The sequence below is a fragment of the Numida meleagris genome, chromosome 4 (assembly GCF_002078875.1).
Source record: "Numida meleagris isolate 19003 breed g44 Domestic line chromosome 4, NumMel1.0, whole genome shotgun sequence".
In the NCBI taxonomy this organism is placed as follows: Eukaryota; Metazoa; Chordata; class Aves; order Galliformes; family Numididae; genus Numida; species Numida meleagris.
The window spans coordinates 8,651,936-8,668,933 of record NC_034412.1 but is presented as its reverse complement, the minus strand read 5'-3'; the positions used below and the strand labels follow the sequence as shown (position 1 = coordinate 8,668,933).

At 58.9% G+C, this 16,998-nt stretch overlaps 3 protein-coding genes across 6 annotated transcripts in view; all 3 read left to right on the top strand.

Moving 5' to 3' along the window:
• Positions 1-9,308, top strand: part of DIS3L2 (DIS3 like 3'-5' exoribonuclease 2) — a 166,938-nt gene extending 157,630 nt beyond the window's left edge. For all 3 annotated transcript variants that reach the window (XM_021393584.1, XM_021393586.1, XM_021393585.1), the window contains 7 exons: positions 1,379-1,562; positions 2,130-2,216; positions 5,550-5,697; positions 5,901-6,031; positions 6,313-6,417; positions 7,002-7,103; positions 8,820-9,308. In XM_021393584.1, the coding sequence (XP_021249259.1) occupies positions 1,379-1,562; positions 2,130-2,216; positions 5,550-5,697; positions 5,901-6,031; positions 6,313-6,417; positions 7,002-7,103; positions 8,820-8,918 (856 nt within the window). In that variant the 3' untranslated portion in view covers positions 8,919-9,308. The remainder of the gene's footprint in view (positions 1-1,378; positions 1,563-2,129; positions 2,217-5,549; positions 5,698-5,900; positions 6,032-6,312; positions 6,418-7,001; positions 7,104-8,819) is intronic.
• LOC110397378 (alkaline phosphatase, placental-like) lies at positions 9,427-13,339 on the top strand. Of its 2 annotated transcripts, XM_021393588.1 has the most exons (11): positions 9,427-10,776; positions 10,865-10,981; positions 11,166-11,281; positions 11,349-11,523; positions 11,601-11,773; positions 11,856-11,990; positions 12,061-12,130; positions 12,212-12,346; positions 12,429-12,620; positions 12,746-12,862; positions 13,021-13,339. In XM_021393588.1, the coding sequence occupies exons 1-11, from the start codon at positions 10,506-10,508 to the stop codon at positions 13,305-13,307; spliced, it is 1,788 nt and encodes a 595-aa protein (XP_021249263.1). In that variant the 5' UTR covers positions 9,427-10,505; the 3' UTR covers positions 13,308-13,339. The 2 variants fall into 2 exon arrangements, with proteins under 2 accessions (XP_021249263.1, XP_021249262.1); XM_021393587.1 differs by having other exon boundaries at positions 9,427-10,981.
• On the top strand, positions 13,881-16,943 carry LOC110397380 (intestinal-type alkaline phosphatase-like). The gene is made up of 10 exons (XM_021393591.1): positions 13,881-14,586; positions 14,676-14,791; positions 14,898-15,072; positions 15,156-15,328; positions 15,406-15,540; positions 15,629-15,701; positions 15,787-15,921; positions 16,027-16,218; positions 16,323-16,433; positions 16,514-16,943. Exons 1-10 carry the CDS (start codon positions 13,914-13,916, stop codon positions 16,777-16,779), a joined length of 2,049 nt encoding a protein of 682 aa, XP_021249266.1. The 5' UTR covers positions 13,881-13,913; the 3' UTR covers positions 16,780-16,943.

Genomic DNA, 16,998 nt, shown 5'->3' with positions numbered 1-16,998 from the left:
GGCGGGCTGTTGGGTGGCAGCGCTGGCCCTGTCCCCAGTGCCAGCAGCAGCCTTCAGTGAATGTCTTTGATGCTGTCTGAGAGCTCGTGCTCCAGGTGTGAAGGTGTGGAACAGAGAGAGGAAGGGATTTGATGGAGCAAAGCGTGCTGCTTGTTCTCCTTCAGGTGTAAAAGGTGCTGCCTTCTGCCTCTGGTATGGCCCTGTAGGTCTCCTTGTCCCTACATGCCGTCTGCAAGGTGGCTGAAGTGCAGCTGGAAGTTGTGTTTGCTGCAGCCTGGCCAGCCCTGGGTTAGGTGCCCAGGGGCCATGGCCCTGGGGCCATGCCATCCCACAGCCCCCAGGCACTGGTGACCATAGAGGGACCGATGTTGCCATCTGCTGGCTTAGCTGTACAGGAGCAGCAAGGCTTTGCTTGGCCTTCTTGGAAGCTGCCCCAAACAAGTGGACATGGATGCCACCACCGTGTCCGCAGCACCTAGCTCTCTTGCACCAGGCTGTGGGCGCATTGTCCAACCCACTGCCCCATCCCTTGGCCTGCTGGTAGTGTTGCCATTCAGTGTTAGGGGACAGGGCTGGTGGCCTCTTCCCGCTTGGGCTGTGCTGCTGTGCCGTAGGGTGTCCCTCCTGCCCTCCTGTTGACTTCTCTGCAGCAGTAAGTTCCCCAACCCTGGAGAACCCAAAAAGCTCTTGTTAAGGGATCTCCTTCCCATTAAAGATGAACATTTCCACTGCTTATTACAAGCAGCATGTGCTAATTCCTCCTCTGGGCTCAACTTTAATTATTTCTTTTCTCTTCCAAGTCCTTGTCAAATCCTCCCTGGCTGGGAGCACATTGCAGCTGGAGCACGCGCACCCTGCACGTTGCACCCATGCTCCTGGAGCAGGAGGAGCAGCAGGATGTGGGACGCTGACCCAGGTCTTGCAGCCAGCCCTGCAGAAGTGCTGCCCTGCGTGCAGGAGGGCTGAGCTACCCTGATCAGTAACAGCTCTCTGGGGCATTGCGTGGAGTGTGACGTGACTCCTGTAAATCTATTATCTTTTGTGGCAATTAAGATCATTTAGGAGCCTGGGGAATTCAAGCAGCGAATAGCTGGAAGCCCAATTAAGTACTTCTCGTGTCTTATCTGAGCCCGGATAAACAAGTCTCCAGTGGCACAACCCTTTGGATGGGAGCAAACCACAATCGGTGATGCTGGGATTGCAGCCCTGGAGATCCCCATTCATTGAGCCCAAGGGTGCTCACCCCAGCACGGCACCCTGCAATCCACATCCAGTCTTCATTTATAACTTCCCCGTTCCCCCAAGTCCTGTTAGCTCCCATTGTTCTGAACCCAGGGGAGTCCCTTCTCAACCTGGGGTTGTGTTTCTTGCCCTACAGGCTGGTGGAGGAGTTCATGCTGCTGGCGAACATGGCCGTGGCCCATCAGATCTACCGCTCCTTCCCCGAGCAGGCGCTGCTTCGCCGCCATCCGCCACCCCAGAGCAAGCTGCTGAACGACCTGATGGAGTTCTGCCACCAAGTTGGCCTCGAGATCGACTTCAGCAGCGCAGGCAGCCTGCATGTGAGTGCACCAGGGAGTGAGGACACCCAGATTTCCTTTCTTTGCCTTCTTGGGAGATCCTGGGCGAGTCAAGGAGGGAAGGGTGGGGACTGGGGACCGGCAAGGACCAGAGAGCAGTGCTGGGAAAGGTCAGCTGCAGGCAGCACAGGAGGTATGGAGCGATACTCTGCTGAGTGTGTCCCGAGGCTGAACCCCAGCTGAACAGCACAGTGCAGCTTCCAGGATTTTCTTTCCTCACTGCAGCCGGGCTGTGGATAATCCCCTGTTAATCCCATCCCCGCTGGCCTCCCGCACGCCGCTCTCCCTGCTCGCTGGCCGCACCGGGGCTATGTCAGCATTGCAGGGCTGCACACTCAGCTCCTCCACCATGCTTTGAAGGCTCCCAGCCCTTCCTTACCACCAGCCCCAGGCAGTGACCTCCCATCCCCACTTGTCTCCCGAGTCCCATTAGTGCGCATGCTGAAGCTCTCAGTGTGTGGATGGGGCCCAGGCACAGGTCAGGAGAGTGTTTCTGAGCACTGTCGCATGCTGCTTGTCAGCCTGAAAACTTTCTCTCTTCTCCTTCAGAAAAGCTTAAATGAAACATTTGGGGCCGACAAATACTCCGAAGCCAGGAAGGAAGTGCTGACCAACATGTTCTCCAGGCCCATGCAGGTAAGACCCGCACATCTGTAGCTCTTTTCCGAGGCCCCATTTCCATCCCTGACCCCTTCTGCATCACCATAGCTGGTCATTACATAGGGGAAGAGTGAATGGACACAGGTCGTGATGCTGTAGGATCAGCAGGGTCAGGCTGAGCCTTTCCTCGCACTCTGCAGTGCCCCTATGGGGTTGGGGTGTATCACAATGGAGGTGATGTGCAGGATGCCTGCAGACTTACAAGAACCCAGCCTGCTCCATGAAGAGCTGGTGATAAGCTCCATGGCTCATGTTCATGCCACCTCATGTCATGGTATCTAAACTGGTTTCTTGTCCAAGAAGAAATCAGGCGTCAGGACAATGCAGGGTTGTGGGAATCAGAATCATTAAGGATGGAAAAGACCACTAAGATCATCTAGCCCAACCATCAACCCATCACCCACACCCACTGAACCACGTATCTGGCCACAGATCAGTCTGGTATCCAGGCACATCCCCTTAGAAGCAGGGAAGCTCTGGAAACCGGTTGGTCACCCTCCAGACTAAGAGACCTCCTGTCAGTGCCTGTGCATTGGAGGCTGGTTGTGCTCCTCCCCCTGATTGTCATGTTTGACGCATCTGCAGCTCAGGACATTACTTGGGTGCTTATCACCATCAGAAACCTTTTTATGAGGCATCTGTCTTCCTACATTTGCTGCTGGGCATCGTACAGCCTCTTCTGGGGGAAGTCCTACCCCACAGGGAAAGGAGCACGTTGTTGGAATGGTCTCTCTGCTGTGGTCTGCCAATTGCTGCAGGAATGAATCATCTTTCCTACATCACTCATTTGACTGTCACTCTTCTAATTAGCTCATTTGCTCCATTTACTCGTTAGCAGTTGCCTGGAGTCCTGCTGTACTTCAGTCACTTAATGCTTGCAAGCAGAATTGGGGACCAAAACCGTTTAGTAAATCACCTGCTTGCATATGTGCTCAGCTCAGGAGTGCTGCTTTCTAAAGTGCAGGGAGTGCCTCTGGAGCTGGCTGTGTTCTCCTGGATCCCATGTCCTGCTCTGGTTTGTCCTGGTCCTTCCTGTCATGTCTTCATTTTCTGGTGGAAGGTGCCAACAGGTGGTGTGCATTCCCTGGGGTCCCTCTCTGGTCCTTCTTTGGTGCAAGCCCAGGCTTCGCTGGAGGACAAAGTCTTCTGGGGAGCAAATAGCAGGCAGTTTGGGGAAGAAAAGGAGTTTTCAGAGGAGATATTCCATGAGATACAGGATTTTGGCAGGAACTTGACTCGCACCATCCTCAGAAGGTGAAGGTGCCCTTGTGCTCAGGTGTGCAGTGCAGCCCACTCTCTCCTGGCAGACCCGCTGCCTGGCGTCTCACATAGTGAACAAAACCCAGCTTACAGCTGAGCCCATTAGCTTGGTAGGAGCCAGAAGCTGTGGAAATCCCTCTTGGTCTGGGGTGAGCTTGTGCAGTTGGATACACTACGGTGTAACCGTATGATCTCTGGTCCATAAGGAAGGTCTGCGGAGCTGCTGGGGTGACAGACAGCAGTGTTGCCCTCTGCAGTGTCTGTTCCCTCCCCACACATGCTGTTGGCTGGACCAGCTCCCCCAAACCCTGAGTAATTGAGATTCCCACTGTTGTGTTCCTACTGCTGGAAGCAGAGGATTGGCAGTGCCAGGCCATGTTAGTGCCCCTCAGAATGGGCAGAGCTTCCAAGTGGGAAGAGGACTTATCGCTACCTAGCCCTGCTACTGGACCAGATGGGAAAATGAGCCGCATCCACCCATCCCTGCAGCCTGTAATGGAGGAGAGCACAGCTCTGAGCTGGCAGCTGCAGAGCGGGATGACACAGGGGCTGGGCCGTGGCTCTGACAGATGGTGCGGAGAGGCCCCATGTCCCAGCACGCAGCTCCAGGTGATGGAGCGGGTGTCTCGGGGACAAGGCTGCGTCAAGTCAGCTGTAACAAAAGCAGGTTGATCCCATGCTCATGCCACACTGCGTCGTCCGTCTTGGCTGCGTGCTGGTGGCCATCAGCCTCATGGAGGAGGCAAGCAATGGGTAACGCGTGTGCCTGCCTGGATTGCCACGCCAGGAGCTCGTAACAGATGAAAGAGCAGTGACATATCATTTTTCAGGGGCTCAGTCACTCGGGGATTCAATCTGTCCTCAAGAGCAGAGCCAGCCTGGGTTCGCTGGGGCTGATTTATTTCCAGGCTCCTCATTGTTCTCCTGGGATTGTGGCAGTCAGGCCCTGGGGCTTTGCGACCACTTGCTAGTCAAATCTGCTAATGAGAAAACATCTGCTCTACGTCAGGCTGCTATTACTGTGGAGTGCTGTCGTGGTAGTGAGGACAGGTATTAGACAAATGCCAGCGTGTAACCCTGCCACGGCCCAAAGGAACATCCCATGCTATCTCCCATCCCTGGAGGCACCGAGGCCAGGTTGCATGGGGCCCTGGGCAGCCTGATCTGGTGGGGGCAGCCACGCCGGAGGGTTGGGGCTGGGTGGGCTTTAAGGTCCCCCCCAGCCCGTACCATTTTATGATTTTATGATTTTGCTGTGACACCAAGCTGTTCCCAGCCTCAGCGAGGGGCATCGGTTGCTATCAGGGTGTTGAAAACTGGACCAGCAGCAGCTGGGTTTGGCACATCCATCAGGAAATGCCCTGGGTAACAGCAGGCAGCATCTCTCCGACTTCTCTGAGCGTGTCTCTCTGCCCGACAGCGCAGAGCCGCGTTCAGTGGGAGCTGAACTAATTGAGTGGAGACCATACTTCGTGGAGTCCATCAGAAACAATTTAGTTCTGGGTTGTGGAAATTGGCAGCTCCTAGCCCAGCTCTTGGGTCTCATAATAAGGCCGGGACCGACGCTGCTTTTTTTAACCTGCACTATTTACTTGCCCGGATCAGTGCGTTGCTGCTCAGCGGGAGCTGGCTGCGCCGCCGTGCTGGAGAGTGGAGGATGCAGCTGCCCAAACCATGGCTCCCACGACAGCTCTGTAATCAGAGCTGCCTACTCCTGTTTGTTTTAAATCACTTGCTCTTATTTTTAAACGGGTTCATTCAATCGCCACTGTGCCGTGACCCTGCTGCCACCCCCTGACCCCGCAGCCTCCCCTCCCCGCCTGGGCTCAGGCTGTGTTGTTTTCCCAGCCCCGAGGGCTGCTGTTTCACAGATGTAAAAATAAAAGCTGTAACATGTGTGATGAGAACAGGGGCGGCAGAGCCTGCGGCCAGATCCAGAACCTGGAGGGTTCAGGCTCTGTCTTGCAGGCTGAGATCTCTCCAGCCTCATGGTCCCGCACTGTCCTCCTTTCTCATCCCCCCCCTCTTTTGCTTCTCACCGCTTTTCAGATGGCTCTGTACTTCTGCACCGGCATCCTGAAGGACGAGACCCTCTTCCGCCACTACGCCCTCAACGTGCCCTTCTACACGCACTTCACTTCGCCCATCCGCCGCTACGCAGATGTCGTTGTGCACCGGCTGCTCTCCGCATCGCTCGGTGGGTGCCCTGAGTCCCGTGCAGGTGGGGCTCCCGGGTTCCTGCCTTGAGTGCAGGGTGCTTGGGGTCTGCATCCCACCAGGCAGCTCTTGGCATGCGGGTGTCCTCAATGCACATGGGGAGAGCTGGGCGTCGGGCTGCTGTGGGTTATCTCTGGAGCAAGAGAGAGTGTGGACTGTCATTGTCATTCATCTCCTTCCTAGGTATCAGCTCTCCCATCAAGATGGAGAAGGAGGCCATCCAGCGACAAGCAGAGCATTGCAATGACAGGAAGATGGCTTCCAAGAGAGTGCAGGAGCTCAGCACCGACCTCTTCTTTGCCATCTTCGTCAGGGTAGGAGTGGTCGTGTCTTCTCCTGAGGAGGCTCTCAGGTTTCCCCATGAGTGCTCAGTCTAGGGCAGAGAGGGGACACGCAGGGACTATCCCTGAGCTTCAGGACCTGTAGCCACTAGCACAGTGAGACAGGGCTCCCCTTGAGCATGCTGGTGTAGAATAGTGATAGAATATCCCAAGTTGGAAGTCACCCCATAAGGATCATAGAGTCCAACTCCTGGCTCTGCACAGGATGACTCAAAAATCAGCCCGTATGTCTGAGAGCATTGTCCTCCTAACAGGAGTGTGGTCCTCTGGAGTCTGAGGCCATGGTGATGGGTGTCCTGAACGAGGCCTTTGATGTCCTGGTGCTGAAGTTTGGAGTCCAGAAGCGAATCTACTGCAACGTAAGTGGCCCCAGCACTGCCAGTGCACTCACTGCCTCACCAGACTGAACACAGCCTGGGTGTCTCCTCCATCCCTCAGCACAATGGAGGGGTTTGGGAGCCCGGAGCAGCCCGGTCCCTGAGGACCTACTCTCCCCACCACATGCTGTGGGTAATTTGTCTCCTTAAAAGGGAATGAGGGCAGATCTGTGGGGACAGAGATCAACATGGGGCTGAAGCAAGGAAAGGGAAAGAGGCTGGCTTCCATTTCATTTAATCCCATGGTATATCTGGGGCTGTGACGGCACTGCCGTAGGCCAGCACCTGCAGTTAGTGACAGCAGCTTCTCGTAATAACCTGGTTATATGGCTGGCAGTGACATCTTTAAGCAGGACATATAGCATGATCTATGGGCTGTTTGTGTATAGCAGCAGCCCCTGATTTACTTGCTCGGCTCAGACACATGGGCTGCTGCATCCTGGTTGCTACAGAGCTGCAGAGGGCTCTATGCAAAAGCAGCGTCATCGCCATCCTCAGTCAAAGTGGGGAGCGGGGCTGGTGGTGCCAGGGGCCACAGGCTGCTCCCAACATCTCCCTGCCTGCAGGCACTGCCCTTGCTGGGCTTCCACTTCCAGAAGGTGGGGAGGAAGCCAGAGCTGACGCTCATGTGGGAGCCGGAGAGACCGGAGCAGGAATCTGTGTCCCAGGTAAGACCCCGCAGCACAGGACGGACTCGTAACCTCATGGATCCATCCCATGATCTACACAAGGATGGATCTGGGAGGCACGATGCCTTGCTGGCGGTCAGATCCTGCTGTCCTTCTCTGTCTCATCCCCAGGGAGCCCGACCCCAGCTTCCACTTCCCCTCCCAGCACCCAGCCCTCCTCCATCCCATCGCTGCCCCCGCAGCTGACCCCACTACCGCCTTCAGACTGCCCTGCCCGCTGTGTGCACTGCCTCCCAATCCAGTTTCCTCCTGAATTTAATTAACTTGCTGTTTGCTTCCTTCTTCCAGATCATCAATTAAGATATTAAGTAAGATCAGGCCTAAGGCAGCTCCTGCCTAGCCCCTTCCCCCCATTCTGGTATTTCTTGCCCCCCTTGCTGACACGGCCCTGCCATTGGGTTTCCACCCATGTGGCAGGGCTGAGACCCAATTAGAAGGATTTTTTTTTTTTAAATCAGACTTCCTGAGATGCAGTGTCAAATGGTTTAACAGCATCTAGAAATCTCTCTCTTGTGTCCCTGTCATCTATTAACTTGGTAACTCAATCAGAGGGAGCAATTGCATTTGTCTGGCTTGATTAAGTGGTGCCTCTCTGCCAGCGTTTATCTGGCGTGGCTGTAAAATCACAGCTGTGTTGATTGCTGTGATCCCTGCCTGGTGCCTGGGCGGGGATGGGAGGGCTCAATCCAACCCTGCCCCCGCACTGAGAGCTCTGTTCTGGGTGAACAGGACTCCTGATAGAGCTGACCTGGAAGATCCCTTCCTGCCCAGGGGAGATGTTGCTCAGCTCAGGAGGGTCAGAGCAGAGCTGCCTGGGGCTGCTGCAGGCTTTCTCCTCTTGAGCTGTGTTTGGCTCACAGAAGCCCCTGCGTGCGTCCTGAAGTGGCCTCGGTTCCTCCTTCCCTACAGGATTGGGTATCGCTTACACCCTAGCAGGGACCTGCGTTGAAAAATGAAGCCCCCAGCGTGAGCAGAGCCCGTTTTGGTTAAGCAAACACTCAGCAATGGAGGAAACTCCTCCACACCTCCTAAGAAAACACCAGAGCTCTCCCCCTGGGAGCAGCTTTGAGCTCTCCTCGAGCACATCCTCAAGCCTGGAGCGTAGACCTGAGCGCAGGATGGCTGCAGAACGGCTTCCCTGTGCTTTGCTCCTCACTGGGTGCCTTGATGCATTTAAATCTCAATGAGATTTTCCTGCTCAAAGTGATGAATCTGGAGCAGCAGGTGTGGGAGGAGCAGGGCGGGTTGGACTGGGTTATCCTGGGTGGCTCGCTGCCCGCTCCTGCTCCCTAAGAGCCAGGAAGGATGGTCCTGCCAGAGCTTGGAGACGGCGAGAAGGGGCTGAGGGAACACGCCAGGGCATGACCCCCCAGCACCACACGTGTCCCATCCTGTTGTCCTGCGCTGGGAGCAGAGCTGATGGATGATTTACGTCCTTAAACTGCACCATTGCACAAAGTGATTGATCTGGGGGCCGGCAGGCAGCGTGCATTCCTGAGCAGCAGGCATTGATTTTCTGCAATCTTTATTCCCTTGCGTCTCCCTTATCCAATCCCTTCCCAGCTCTCCTTTCGCTGTGCGGGCCCCAGCGGTCATTCCCTCATTACGGGATGCTGAGAAAACGCCACTCAACCCAAACCCTGCTCTGGTGGCAGCCCCCTGAAAACCCCTCTCCGCTCTGTGTCCTTGCTGCAGGAGATCACCATTTTCACGCTGGTGGAGGTGGTGCTGAAGTCGGACGGCGCTCCCCTGAAATACAGCGCTCTGCTCAAGAGACCCAGCGCCGAGAAGTGAGCACGCCCGGCCGCAGCGCTCCGACACTTCGTCACCAGCGCCGCACCGGCACCCACGGGGACGGAGGGGACCCGCGAGGAGTTTGGGGATTTGAATTTTAAAACTGACACCATTTTATTTCTGGTTTGGATTTTAACCCAGGGATCAGGGTTACCCCAGCTGGAGCGTTTCTACTGGCAGATATTTTTAGCTTTATGGTTTTGGTTTTTTGCCTTCACGAGGCAGTGGGTGCCCGTCCCTTGCCACTGGGGGTGCCTGTGGTGAGGGCCACGTGGGGACCGATGTCCCTGAGAGCGGAGGGGCTGCTTTAGGCTGGGTGGGCTGACTGGGCCACAAAGGAGGGCTCCCGGCTGGGCCACGTGTCATGAAATAAAGCCGGGTCAGCAGCCACGGTGGAGACTGTGTGCATGTTTCATTTTGCCTTGTTACCCGGCCAGGAATCTGGCCATAACTCATTTCCCAGGCTGCCCTGTGCCTCCCAGGGCCTTGTGCAATCCCAGCCTCGCTGTTTGCTCAGTGGAAGGTGGGGGTCAGGGAGGTGCACGTGCTCCTGACCCGCGCTGCTTCCTCTAATCCCCCAGTCTGAGCCACCACCGACCAGCACCGGGTGTCTGCCTCAGCCTCTCGCAGCCTGGCTTCCAGCCTAACCCCACACCAGGACCCTTTAGCCAGAGACAGGACTGTCCCGGCTCTGCACCCACCCAACACTGAAGAGCATGGGTGGTATCCTCACTTCTTCCTTCTACGGGGAGGGAAGTGCCCAGCCTCAGTCCTTAGCAGGGTGTTTCATCTGTCTGCTCCACTGTCCCTGCTGTGCTCTGGCAGCATCTGTGTCATCACCTCTATGGGGCTGGGATCAGCTTTTGGTGAGAGGGAATGGCTCCACTGTGCCAGCATGAGGGGAGAGTGAGCACTGTGCTTTGCTCTGCATTGGTGGTGGTGACAGCTGTGGCCCTGGCATGGACACAACTGCCATGCACAGCAGCAGGGACCTGGCTGAGCCTGGGCTGCCTGGCTCAACCCCAGGGCCTGGGCCTTAGCATGGGTCAGAGCTGGGTACTGTGTGCACCTCAAGAGCTGGGAGATGTCATGATCCCTTGCAGTCCCCAGGAGATGGGCTGGTGGCATCCTTCCAGTTGCATCCATGGGCCATAGCCCTGCCCTGCGCTCATGTGAGATGTCACCTCTCCCTGACTGCAGACACCGGAGGGGAACGCAGCAGCAGCCTGTTCCTGTGTGGGTTTCCATGTGCCTCATGGACACAGAAGGTGCTGTGTCAACCCTGTCCCTTGGGAGAGGGGATCTCAGGACACTGACACAACAGCGAGGTGTCCTCCCCTACCCCTCTTTCTGGCATCCTCTTCCCGTGTTGTCTCCCTGGGAAAACAAGCTCAATCCAGCCCAGCCCAGCACGTCTGCGAAAACAGCCCTTTGCCCTGAGCACTCCCCACCTGTCCCTGGGGTCCCTGCAGGTGTGGAGCTAGGGACCCCCAGGTACTCGTACAGCCCTGGGGACACCGAGTGCCCCAGGGCCACCTCACTCCCCAGGGATGGGCTGGAGGTCCTCCCTCACCTTGGGGGGAAGGGATGGCCCCCGGGGAGGGCTGGGGACACTGGGAGGGCAGGGCCACAAGAGATGTCCCTGAATGTTATCAGCCCATCGTCTCACCCCACAGCAGGGGCTCAGCCCTCCGGCGGGACAGGGCAGGGCATAAAGGGCTGTGTGCCCCCCCCCATCCCTGCACACAGGCGGCCATCAGGGAGGAACGTGGGCTGGGCAGCATGGGATGGCTGCTCTCTCCCAGGATCTGCTTCCTCCTTCTTTTCCTCACCCCACTCACTGCCACTGCGACATCAGGTGAGAGCTCAATGGGGGACATGGTGGGGTGGGAGCACTGAAGCTGCTTGGGGGCCCTGCACACCCCCAGCTCTGCTCTCACCTCCAGATGCTGAGAAGACCCCGCACTACTGGAATGAAGGGGCCAAGAGGAGGCTGGAGGCAGCCCTGGCCTTGCAGCCGGCAGCACAGCGAGCCAAAAACATCATCCTGTTTGTGGGTGATGGTGAGTGCCCCACAGGTGCTGCCATTTCCCGTGTCACTTCCTTCAGCACCCTGGGGACAAAGCTGTCCTTCAGCTGCTGGCAAGAGGAGGGGGCTGGTGGGTCCCTCCTCCCCTGGTAGCATGGCCCTGGAGAGGGAGGGCAGGACCGTTCCCAGTCGCAGCCCTTTGTCACCCCTCACCACAGGCATGGGGGTGGCCACGATGTCAGCAGCCCGGATCTACAAGGGGCAGCTGGCCGGCGGCTCGGGTGAGGAGAGCGTCTTGGCCATGGAGACGTTTCCCCACGTGGCCCTGGCCAAGGTGAGCAGGGCAGCTCCAGGGGGGCACCGTGCTGCCCCCAGCCCTACTGACCCCTGCTCACCCACAGACCTACACCATCGACCGACAGGTGCCCGACAGTGCCGGCACGGGCACGGCTTACCTGTGCGGGGTGAAAGCCAACGCCAAGACAGTGGGGCTGAGCGGGGCGGCCGTCTATGGCAAATGCCGCACAGCCTTGGGCAACGAGGTGGACTCCATCCTGCACCGGGCCAGGCTGGCAGGTATGGGGCAGGTACGCCCATCGGAGAGCCCAGCACGGCACAGGTGGGCTGTGCACAGACCCTGAGCCGTGCTGCAGGTAAGTCGGTGGGCATCGTGACCACCACGCGGGTGCAACACGCGTCCCCTGCTGCCGCCTACGCACACTCGGCCAGCCGCAGCTGGTACACTGATGCCAACATGCCCCGGGAGACCCTGAGGGATGGCTGCAAGGACATCGCCCACCAGCTGGTGTACAACACTGACATCAATGTAAGCTGCGGACTTTGGGGTGGCTGCGTCCTTGTGTGCTGCATGCCTGAGCCGGTGGCAGCCCTCCCCCTGCTCCCTGCAGGTGATCCTGGGCGGTGGGAGGGCCTACATGACCCCCAGGTGGACACGGGACCCTGAGTACCCAGAGGACCCCGCGCAGAACGGCACCAGGAGGGACGGGCGGGATCTGGTGGCTGAGTGGCTGAGCACCAGGGAGGTACCGCAGAGGGGACGAGGCGCTGGGCATGGGGTGTGTGCCACTGCCACTGCTGTGTCCTCACTGTCAGGGAGCACGCTACGTCTGGGACAAGAAGGGCCTGGATGCGGTTGATGACAGCTCTGTGAGCCACCTCATGGGTAAGAACGTCACTGGCTCTTATGTCAGCGATGCCACCCCGCTCTGGGTGGCATGAAGCAGCCCCAACCCTGCTTCGCCAGGCCTCTTCGAGCCCAAGGACATGAGGTATGAGCTGAACCGCAATGCCACCACGGACCCCTCCATCGTGGAAATGACGGAGAAAGCCATCCGCATCCTGCGCAGGAACCCCAACGGCTTCTTCCTCTTTGTGGAAGGTGAGTGCGGGGCCCCAGGCTGGGACATGGGTGCTGGCAGCCAGGTGGGAACTAGGCAGCGATGGCCCCGTTCCCTGTGCAGGTGGCAGGATCGACCATGGGCACCACAGCGGCCGGGCCAAGCAGGCACTGATGGAGACTGTCATGCTGGACCAGGCGGTGGCACGGGCAGGCGAGCTGACGGAGCCCTCCGACACACTGACTGTGGTGACGGCCGACCACTCGCACGTCTTCACCTTCGGGGGCAACACGTTGCGTGGAGCCTCCATCTTCGGTGGGACACAGGGAGGGATGAGCATCCCTGCTCCCACCCTGTGCTGTGCCACCATGGGAGGCCATGGGAGCTCGGGGGAGGCTGCTGGCTGGCGCAGGGGGTGACGGTGCCCTTCCTTGTTCAAGGGCTGGCCCCTAAGAAAGCCAAGGACAAGCGAGCCTACACCAGCATCCTCTATGGCAATGGGCCAGGATACAGCATCCGTGATGGGGGCCGCCCGGCCGCCAGCCTCCCTACTGTGGGTAGGATTCTACTGGAAGAGAAGGGATGGGGTGGGGGCCTGGTGCTATTCTGGGGTTCACTTGGGCAGGAACTGCCCCAACACCAGGGTGGTGGGAGCTGCTTCATGGAAAGGGCGGAGGAACTGCCTCCAGCGCCATTTCTCCTGCTCCCTCCGCAGAGGACAAGGACTACAGGCAGCAGGCGGCCGTCCCCCTCGACTTGGAGACCCACAGCGGGGAGGATGTGGTGGTGCTGGCCCAGGGCCCCATGGCCCACCTCTTCTACGGGGTGCAGGAGCAGCACTACGTTGCCCATGCCATTGCTTACGCCGCATGCCTCAAGCCCTATGATGCCAGGCCTCGCTGTGGGGCAGCCCGCAGGGCCTCCAGCGGCACCCAGCACTCCCCACGGCCCCCACTCACCCTCTTGGCCCTCTGCATGGCTGCCTTCGTGGTGGTGGGCTGAGAGACCCCACCGAGCCCTGCTTCAGGCCCCTGTTGTGGGCAAGATCACAGGATGCAATAAAACACGGGATGTTTGGCTTCGTGTGCCGTGGGAGGGTTTGTAGCTGCGATTGTGCCTCGGTTTCCCCAGGTTGTGGCTCCTAACTGGGGCCTGCACTGGGGTGAAGCAGGAGAAGAATCAAGGGTGAGAGGTGACCATGTCCGCACAGCTCCATCTTTGTGGTACTGGGAGCCCACAGTATAGTGGATTTTGCACAGTTTTGAGGTGCTGGGCACAGCCTGGCACAAGGGCTGGTCCTGACATACAGTCACCATCAGAGCCTTTATCGCTCCAGGAAGTTATGGGCAGGGCCACCAGGAGCACCCCAAGTCCCTCCTTCCACACCCCGTGTCCCCCCCCCGTGCAGCAGACAGCAATAAGCTCGTGTGGCGATGAGCTGCCAGCAGCCCAGCCCCACGGCCTTTGCGCCTATTGCCCCGCAGGATGCCACGCTATCTGTGAAACGCCAACCCCCTCAAGGGCTAGTCCTGGTTCAAAGTCCCCCCCCTGAAGTCTGCAAAAGAGGCAGGCACAGCTGGAGCTGGCGACAGGTGTCCCAGTTCCATCATGCGGCTGCTGGCACCCCTCGCCCTCTGCCTCGGCCTCTGGGCAGAGCTCGGCGCTGCCTTCATCCCAGGTAGAAACAGGGATGGGGATGGGGACAGGCACCCCTGGTGCCAGTGTGGGATCAGCCTGGCTGCTCATAGGGCACGGCTCAGGAGGGAGCAGGGGTACCCAGCACTGGAATGGGCTTTGTGTCTGCCTTCTGGGGATGTTGGACTGGTGTTGACCTATAGGGTTGGGGTCCTGCTTTTGTTTGGGCTGGGGGAATGGGGGTTACAATGTGCCTGTCACTCCTTCACCCCCATGCATTTGTCCCTATCCCACTTGGCAGCTGGTTTCTCCCGTTGCATCCCTTCTTGCGGTACACCCCCTTCCTGTCAGGGTGCACTCCTCTTTGTCCTCTCTTCATCCCAAACCCTCGCCGCGGGTTCTTGGTTTCCCCCCCGGTGGGGTTATCCCATGAGTGGGAGCCCAGGGAGGTCCTCAGCATGGGGACCCCCACCACTGAGTGTCCCAGGGCAGTGGGTGCCGTGGGCTGATGGGCAATGCCCCTTCCCAGTGGAGGAGGAGGATCCATCCTTTTGGAACAGGAAGGCAGCCGCTGCCCTCGATGCCACCCTCAAGATTGAGCCCAGGATGACCGAAGCCAAAAACCTCATCATCTTCCTCGGAGACGGTGAGTCCTGCTGGTGCCAGCGCACAGCCAGGTGGGAATGGGGAGGGCACCTGGGCTGGGAGTGACCTGAATCCTCTCTCCTCATCCAGGATTCGGGGTCCCCAGCATCACAGCCACCCGGATCCTAAAGGGGCAGCTGAACGGGAAGCTGGGACCCGAGACCCCCCTTGCTCTGGATTCTTTTCCCTATGTGGCTCTCTCCAAGGTAATTCTCCCCAGTGCTGGACTTGGGGCCATGCTGCAGGCCACGGAGCTGTGGGTGCAGACACATGGCGAGGGGTGCCAGCGTGCCCTGCTCGTGTCCTTGGCAGACATACACTGTGGACCGGGTGGTCCCCGACAGCGCGGGCACAGCCACTGCCTACCTGTGCGGGGTGAAGGGCAACTACAAGACGGTGGGGGTGAGCGCGGCTGCACGCTACGGCCAGTGCAACACCACAGCGGGCAACGAGGTGATCTCGGTGCTGGAGCGAGCCCGTAATGCTGGTACTGTGCGGGGCAGGGGGTGATGGGCACACGGGACATCACACCATTGGGGCTGTCCACCATGGTGGGGTGTGATGGGCCAGGGAAGGCAGTGGGCATCGTGACGACCTCACGGGTGCAGCACGCATCGCCCTCGGGGACCTATGCGCACGTGGTGGATCGCAACTGGTACGCGGATGCCAGCATGCCGGCCGAGGCCTTACAGCAGGGCTGCAAGGACATCGCCTGGCAGCTGGTGCACAACGTGGACATCAACGTGAGTGCCCGTCCATGGGGGGCAGCCCTTGCTGATCCAAGCATCCACACACTCTGTGCCCATCTCATCCCCTCTAGGTGATCATGGGAGGCGGTCGGATATACATGACCCCCACGGGGACGCCGGACCCCGAGTATCCTGAATACAGCTCCGAGAATGGGATACGGAATGACGGGCAGAACCTCATCGACAAGTGGCTGTCAGAACGGCCGGTGGGTGATGAGGAGGGGTCAGCCCTCTGCCGACCACCCCTTGAGCATGGGGCCAGGCATCACTGATCCCATGGGGATCTACCCACAGGGTGCCCGCTACGTCTGGAACAAGACTGAGATGCTGGATGCTGCTGCGGACCCCAGTGTGACTTATCTGATGGGTAACAAATGCCCCATGCGCTGGGACGTGGCACTGCTGGGATGCCTGCAGGCACTGAGGCTGTGCTCGCCACATCCCCCCACCAGGTCTCTTCGAGCCCATGGACATGAAGTACGAAATGGTGCACAATTCCACCCTGGATCCCTCTCTCACTGAGATGACGGAGGCAGCGATCACCATCCTGAAGAGGAACCCCAATGGCTTCTACCTCTTTGTAGAAGGTAATTCAGGGCTGAGGTCCACAGGGTGGGTGAGAGAGGGGCGGTGGGTTCTGCATTACGGGGCACCGCGGCAGTTTCCAACCCGCCGTGGCCACCCGCCTGCAGGTGGGAGGATTGACCACGGCCACCACGAGGGCATGGCCCAGCGGGCGCTGACGGAGGCAGTGGAGTTTGACTCGGCCATTGAGCGGGCGGGAGAGCTGCTGGATGAGGCGGACACGCTGACCGTGGTCACTGCTGACCATTCACACGTCTTCTCCTTCGGCGGCTACCTCCTGCGTGGCACCTCCATCTTCGGTAGGGCTCAGAGCAGGGGATGGCCCCGCATTGGGTGCTGCCTCTCTCTCGGGTTGTGGTGTAGGGTCTTCCTGGCTGATTCCCCCTCATTTTATCCTCCCCAGGCCTGGCCCCTCTGAAAGCTACTGACCAGAAGAGCTACACCTCCATCCTCTATGGGAATGGGCCGGGCTACCCAGGTGCCACCCGGCCTGATGTGAACGAGAGCATTGCCGGTGAGGGCACTGGGCAACAGCAGGGTGGTGGGACAGGGCTGGGGGCCACCTCCTCACTCACAGCCTTCTCTCCCCCCAAGCGGATTTCAGTTACATGCAGCAGGCGGCCGTCCCCCTCAGCTCAGAGAGCCACGGGGGCGAGGACGTGGCCATCCTGGCCAAAGGCCCCATGGCCTACCTCTTCCATGGGGTGCAGGAGCAGAACTACATCGCCCACGCCATGGCCTACGCTGCCTGCCTCGAGCCCTACAAAGACTGCCGCCAGCGCATCAATGCTGCACCCTCAGCCCACCTCACCCCACTGGCACTGCTCCTGCCTGCTTTGCTCTTATCCCTCTTCCACTGACCCCATAGCTTCCATTCCCATCCCATGGTGCACGCCCATGGACAGCGGCTCTTTGGAGCATCCCTGCTCTGGATGTGGTGCACCAAATCCCGGGCGTGGGGTGGTCCTCGCTGCCTGCACAGGATGCTGTCTGTTCAATAAACCTTGCTGTGATGCTGGTAGAAGTGGCAATTGGTGTGCGGGATGGGGAGGATGCTACTGCCCTGTGAGTCTCCCCAT

Bases quoted from the DNA above. Each gene is read 5' to 3' on its own strand.
- LOC110397378 (XM_021393587.1), top strand. From the start codon at position 10,063: ATGGGCCATAGCCCTGCCCTGCGCTCATGTGAGATGTCACCTCTCCCT. The intron at 11,524-11,600 runs GTATGGGGCAGG...GCCGTGCTGCAG, and splicing joins GCACCGGGCCAGGCTGGCAG to GTAAGTCGGTGGGCATCGTG. The intron at 12,347-12,428 runs GTGAGTGCGGGG...TTCCCTGTGCAG, and splicing joins CTTCTTCCTCTTTGTGGAAG to GTGGCAGGATCGACCATGGG.
- LOC110397380 (XM_021393591.1), top strand. From the start codon at position 13,914: ATGCGGCTGCTGGCACCCCTCGCCCTCTGCCTCGGCCTCTGGGCAGAG. The intron at 14,792-14,897 runs GTAATTCTCCCC...TGTCCTTGGCAG, and splicing joins CCTATGTGGCTCTCTCCAAG to ACATACACTGTGGACCGGGT. The intron at 15,073-15,155 runs GTACTGTGCGGG...GTGATGGGCCAG, and splicing joins GGAGCGAGCCCGTAATGCTG to GGAAGGCAGTGGGCATCGTG.